We start from the raw sequence: 6258 nt of genomic DNA, 5'->3' as shown, positions 1-6258 counted from the left end.
TCGCGAAACGCTGGTGTAACCCGTGAGAGCGACCAATCATTCAACCACCATGCGTTTTACTGAGCATCCATTGCTCTCTCACAAATAAATTGATCCCAAATGAAGAGAGTAAAGAGAAATGAGAGCTCCGCAAATGAAGTGATCGAAGCTCACAGCCTACGCTGTTGTAAACTATAGTATAGTAAAGTAATTTATTAGCGAAATGTATATTTCTGTTCTCTGTTTTTACCCTAATCAAACCTCTTGTTTTATTAATTTGAATTCGAATATATTCTATATAGTCCTCAACCATTGGCGCAGGCTCGAATTGTACCATATCAATCTGTAAATGGGATATGTATTCCATCTTGTCTATTCGTTTCCCTATTCGCTAGTTTTGCTGTAAACTATAAATTGAGTACGTTACTTTGTTTAGCATGACTACGTAGTACGTATATATGTAGGTTTACCATACGTCCTCTTTTAAGAGGATTTGTCCTCTTTTTTGGCTTTTTTGAAAGTGTCCTCGGAGGACGCCCTTTTGTCCTCTTTTTTGAGATTTTGTCCTCTTTTTTGAAAATTTAGGCAGATTTAGAGGAAATTGCGAGTGATATGCCGCATATTAGCACAGAAGTGAACCTCCGACGGGTGTTCCGGAGTGAAAAACGGTGAATTTAGCTAGATGACCTTTTTTTTTTTTTTTAGTCAACCGATCACAAAATGGGAAAAATTAACCGGTTTTTGAGAATTTTACTCCGGTTTTGCAAGTTGAAAATTTCTGAAAAAGTGTCCTCTTTTTTGATTTCCAAAATATGGTAAGCCTATATATATGAGCAATATAGCGCCTTCTTGCGTATATACTCAACTCTATATTAGTTTCTCGGTTCGGAATCAATGACCACTAAATCTGTATTTCCGACAGCTAGCAAAATGCAATGACGTAACCATGCCGCATACTTGAAAAGGCAACTTCACTTGAATTGTGACTTGACTCGTGACTCGACTTGACTTGACTCGAGTCACCTTTGAAAATGGATTGACTTGAGTAAAAATTTGCAATGACTCGAAATGACTCGTGACTCGAAGGTAGTGACTTGCTCCCAGCACTGTGCTATACTGTCGGGAATGGAACCAGCTACTACCCCAACTACCCAAAAATCTATAGCAGATCTATTCTATATAGTCGTTTAGTTTGGGCATGAGATAACCCGGAAAACTGCTTTATCCGGCCAAGATGCTTAGGAACGGAACAAAAGAAAAAAAATCAAGCAAACAACCCCGATTAATCCGTATAATGTAGCGTATTTTAAGTTGATTTGTGCCTTTACGTACGAACATGAAGCTAACAATTGATTTTCCGCTCAACTCGGACAAAGCTGTTCCTTCGAGTAATTAGGCCAAAAGTGAGCGGAACATAACTGATCGAATTGCGGAATGGAGTGATGTTACTATACACACACCAACCCTAAACTAACATATATTGGGTTTACCTGATTGAAACAGCGAACACCATTCTATTTTCAGGATCTGAAAGTATACCGGCGGAATCTGCACCTGCGTACCCAAGTCCCTACCCAAGTCCGTACGGCACGCAGCAATACGGGGTTGTGACAGCGCAGCCGGCTCTATCCCAGCCCGTTAACACGACGGTGATTATAAATCAACCATATGTTTCGAAACAATTCTGGAACACGCAGCTGTGTGACTGCTTCGCGGATATAAAAAATTTGTGGGTATTTCTAACATGCATATTTAGAGGTTCTGGGAGTTCTAAGCTTCCCTGATATCTGAGTTTGGGGCTTGGGATTTGCAGGTTGTCCTTCAATCGAACACATCATATTTAGAGCGCAGTGACCCTTTAAATAAGATCTTGACAGCTGGTTGATTCTAGTTGTCTAGTTATAGACTAAACAGAGCAAAATGCCTGTAATATAATTGTATTCTAATTAGTGTCATGTTTTTACGCTCTTTAATTTTAATTACCTTCTAATTTCTGGTGTTCATGAGAATGCTGCCGGAGAAATGTATATAGTAAGAAACGAGTCACGCTTGATGTGGTGTGTTTTTGAGAGTGAACTCTGATTCGATTTGAACTAAACCTTGATGGATTTTTGTATTTTTACCAACTCAGAAGTTAATTTAATTTCCAAGTTTTTATGAATTCAGTAGCGGAAATTATAACCTAATTTGCAGCTATAATTTGAATTTAACCTAATTTCGAAAAATTCCTATTCGTCCACTCCGTGCTTTAAATAGTTCTCGTAGGTACAAAACTTTGATGTGCAATGGTGCAGTATATTCATATTGAAACGAACCCAAATATTTTCGGCTGACTTGACATTGTTCAGGGGTGATCGTCAGTAACTTGTAGATGTAGAACAGACCTGGGTAAAGTGCGGCCCGCAGGCCAGCTGTGGCACGCGAAGCTATTTTGTGCGGCAGGCGAAAGGTTGCTTGGAATTCAAAACATAAAACTTGCTTTTTGAATGACTAAAACCATAGGCTGTATCAACTGAACAGGAAATTGGTTCACTTTGAAGCTTATTCCTTAATATTCCCCGATTACGCTGCCTACGTAGCCTACCTGCGGCATGCGTAATCCGATTCAAAATATGTGGCAATGTGGCAAAGTATGAGTAGCAATTAAAGTCACAAGAAAACACTCTGTCCATATAGGTTATTTCAAAACTTCTTTGTTACCATTGTAACATTACGCATTATACGGTATGTGTTTCAAATTGTTACGTGATACGTTTCCAAATCCCTAATTCGTAAAACAAGTCAATCAGTGTTCGCGATCACTATATGAATCATATTATCTATCACCCATAGCAGATGAAAGGACGTGTCTAACATAGAAAGCCGAAGCTGAAAAGTACAGGTTTTCTATACTGGAGTCAGGGGTAATCCCGTCATTTTAGTTTTTGCCGAACATGTCGCCGAGATTTAGGAAGTCGGTCTTATGACCGAAACACGAAACTCGTTGGGGGAGGCGAATTTCAGACAAACTACAAGCTTCGCTCAACCTCAAAGATGCACAATGCTCGGAGTGCAGCGACCAAGACAATAAGCTTTGTATTATAGAATATGTATTTCAGTGCAGTGGTTCTCGAACTGGGGGGCGTGAAAGCATCCCCGATGAAAAAAATTTCGCGCTCGGCGCGATTTACCCCCAGCTCATAGTTGTTGCTCTGTGCATTGTCCGACTTTGATATTTCAGGATTCTCTCATCAACAGCCTTCCATGCCATCAAACTAACCGTTGGGATTGCTAGCATTCTGGTTGCACTTTTTGTTATTTTGTAATAACATGATAAGTGGGGCGTGAAATATTTCACTATCATAAAAAGGAGGCATGGTTAAAAAAAAAGTTTGAGAACCACTGTTTCGGAGTCTTAATAAAAGAACGTGGGTGTGGGTTTAAAGAGACATAAAAGATGTATCATTTTAACATTGTTTCGAATCATGACGGCAAATAGATATTATTTTAAATTTACCGTCAGTTTCTCATTACCTAACATCAACAACTTCACCGAGCAGCATTTATTAACAAAATTAAAATACGCTGAGAATGTAGCTAGAATTTTTCATTCGGCCCGCCAACGTATTTTCAACTTCTCATTTGGCCCGCGGAGGAAAATAATTGCCTACCCCTGATGTAGAGAATTGAAAAGAACATTGATAACTGATTGGTGGTACAGAACTTGAACACGGCTTTTGACAGCAAATTCATCTTGATTGACTCGAAGAACTTTTCGCGTGCCTCTTTTCAAGAGCAACCGACACGATGAAGGATACAGAACAGAGATGTATTCAAAACCAAATGACAAAGTGTGACGCAATAATGAAAATTTATGTATAACATGAATGGAAATTCAACCACAGCAACAATGCAGTGCATGTAGCAACAGTCAACTTCAAAAAAGTAGTACGCATGAGGTGTTAAATACAAATACAACTACGAGACAACGCAGCAACACAGAAAAAATATTGAACAAAAACACGGACGAAACACAGCTAGCAACGACTAGTGTGAGATTTTAAGATTATACTAGAATTCTTTCTGGCAATAAAGGACCGGGTTGTTTAGTTTGATAAAAGTGGATTCCAAAGAAAAGAACATTGAATATCAACAATTTTATCGCCAAACATGACGTCACAAACACGAAATTTCGAATGACGAGAGTGAAGAGATCTATTTTAGATGATACACGAACTCCTTCTGATTGCACAGACTAGGTTGGCGTATATTGATGAAAGTTAACTCAAAGGCACCCAAATGAAAGTTTGACCGCCTTTCCCGACAACGCGAAATCTGTCGTCTCGATAATTTTTCGTACAGAATGGGCAAAATTTCATACCAGTGACGTCATAGTTTGTGATACGATTGTTGATAAACAATGTTCACCACAATTATTTCCTATAGTTACCAACGATTACCTCTGACGAATGTCACCCGAAAATATCCCGGTTCGATTCAACCTGCTTTAAATAGAAACACATATTATATCGAATAGGAACGTAAGCAAGAGTGCAATTTGAAGCCTAAGCTAATTTCAGGTTGTTGCGCGTTTTGGCTCGGAAACTTTTACTACGGATGCATGGCCGACAGGATGGGCGAGAATTACTGCGTCGGGTGCAGTGGCTATGGCGCGGGCTGCGTTCCCGGGGGTCATCTCGCCATGAGGTCGCACTTCAGAGGCAAACATGGAATTGAGGTACGTTACAAATCGCCGGAAGTTTTCAAAGTTAGTTCTGCTACTCATCGAGAGCAGAAGTGGGATATAGGCATGGTATTCTATTCATATACTGAGCAGCAGACTATTGCAACTAGATAACTAGGCTACATGACCAAATACTTGTCTGGACTCATTAGAACGAAATGTAGGCTGTTTGTTTGTTTTGTGGTATTCATGGTGTTTGTCGACAGCTATGGTCATTTACACCAGGCCGATACTCTCAATTTTTATTCCGTAACTGCCGACTTATTGCACAGCCCAAAAAGACACCACTTACGTGGTGGCGACGAGGAGCCTATAGATAAACCTCCAGCACTTAGGTATAGGAATTCTGAAGTCGCCTTCGGTCAGACTCGAACCCGCAACCGATTGGTGTTGCTGCCGCGAATTATACCACTGCGCTATCTCGCCACACTAACGACATGTAGTAATATAACTCTAATCTAATTTATGGGTTCCTGAACATCCTAAAGGAGAACTGTATCGTGCGAAACGAGCCATAATTGGTGTTCGTAAACTCGTACAGACATTTGCCATTTGATTTTTATTGTGTTTCCTTCTAATTTGGATTTAATTCAGTTTCCAACAATTCAGTGATTCTAACTCTAATCTAATTTGCAATTAAAAACTGTGTAGCTTGGATTCTAATTTTAGTCTAATTTGAAAATCTAAAAAATTTTTATTCGTTCAACTCTACCGAGCGATGTGTCTTAGCGTGTGTAACAATCCCTTTACGATTCTCATTGATATACCGAGACTCCAGAATGACATGTGCCGAATGCCAACGGTTTTGTTCTATCCAGGGATCTATATGCGATGACTGCTGTGCCATCACATGTTGCACTCCCTGCGCCATGTGTCAGCTGGCAAGAGAAATGAATCACCGAGGATACGTGCAAGGAAGTTGTTAATCACCTGTGTCTCGGAGCGGATTATCTGCTTTTTGCCTTTCGCGTAGATGATTATTATCAAAAAGATACTATCATTCAATTAGAGCGATGGTCTATTTTCTTATATTGTACACTGTTTTCATATTTGCGCTATATACCATTTTCATTTTAAAATATATTGATGAACACATTCAGATTTGTGTTTGCAACTGTAACATGCAGCCTACCTTACACCAGGGAAGTAGTCAGGTAAATGTGCGGAATGTGCGCATGCAAGGATTATAATAAACAAACAAGAATTATCAATATAATAAGTATTGAAAGAAATACCTCATTCTCAGTTTTGCAATAATACTCGAGGGGAATTCCCTTCTGACTGTGCGGCAATTAAAAAAGGGGGATTGACGCTAGAGAGAAAACGAACAAAGAATTTGGATTGACCTTTGTACTCAGACATGAGACTTGAGTAATTGTACTTGTACTTTTCCACTCGCCTCCTGATTCTACCTCGCCTGATCTCTGGACACGAGCCTTGTGTATTTTCGTACACGACAGGGCTTGATAATAGTTGCCTGCCCAGACTTGTTGTTCCGTGGTACAATTTCGTGACGAGGCTTGGGGACAATAGTCCGTCAAAGCACCCTGGTTGAC

The 6258-nt window shown here is 39.8% G+C and overlaps 1 protein-coding gene across 1 annotated transcript; it reads left to right on the top strand.

The window, feature by feature from the left end:
- Nucleotides 1-1315: 1315 nt before the first annotated feature.
- LOC145448704 (placenta-specific gene 8 protein-like) lies at nt 1316-5628 on the top strand. The gene is made up of 4 exons (XM_080327170.1): nt 1316-1367; nt 1504-1707; nt 4539-4696; nt 5521-5628. Exons 1-4 carry the CDS (start codon nt 1316-1318, stop codon nt 5626-5628), a joined length of 522 nt encoding a protein of 173 aa, XP_080183296.1.
- Nucleotides 5629-6258: the final 630 nt, after the last annotated feature.

This window comes from Botryllus schlosseri, chromosome 10 (genome assembly GCF_051294905.1).
Source record: "Botryllus schlosseri isolate E-star chromosome 10, Bs_hap1, whole genome shotgun sequence".
Taxonomy (NCBI): Eukaryota; Metazoa; Chordata; class Ascidiacea; order Stolidobranchia; family Styelidae; genus Botryllus; species Botryllus schlosseri.
Note: the sequence above shows the minus strand (reverse complement) of the source record. Positions and strands in the feature narration are given on the sequence as shown.

What these genes read in the sequence shown, in the direction of transcription:
- LOC145448704 (XM_080327170.1), top strand. Translation starts at nt 1,316, where the DNA reads ATGAAGCTAACAATTGATTTTCCGCTCAACTCGGACAAAGCTGTTCCT. An exon ending in CTTCGCGGATATAAAAAATT is followed by an intron (nt 1,708 to 4,538) that starts TGTGGGTATTTC and finishes AGCTAATTTCAG; the next exon opens with GTTGTTGCGCGTTTTGGCTC. An exon ending in GAGGCAAACATGGAATTGAG is followed by an intron (nt 4,697 to 5,520) that starts GTACGTTACAAA and finishes TGTTCTATCCAG; the next exon opens with GGATCTATATGCGATGACTG.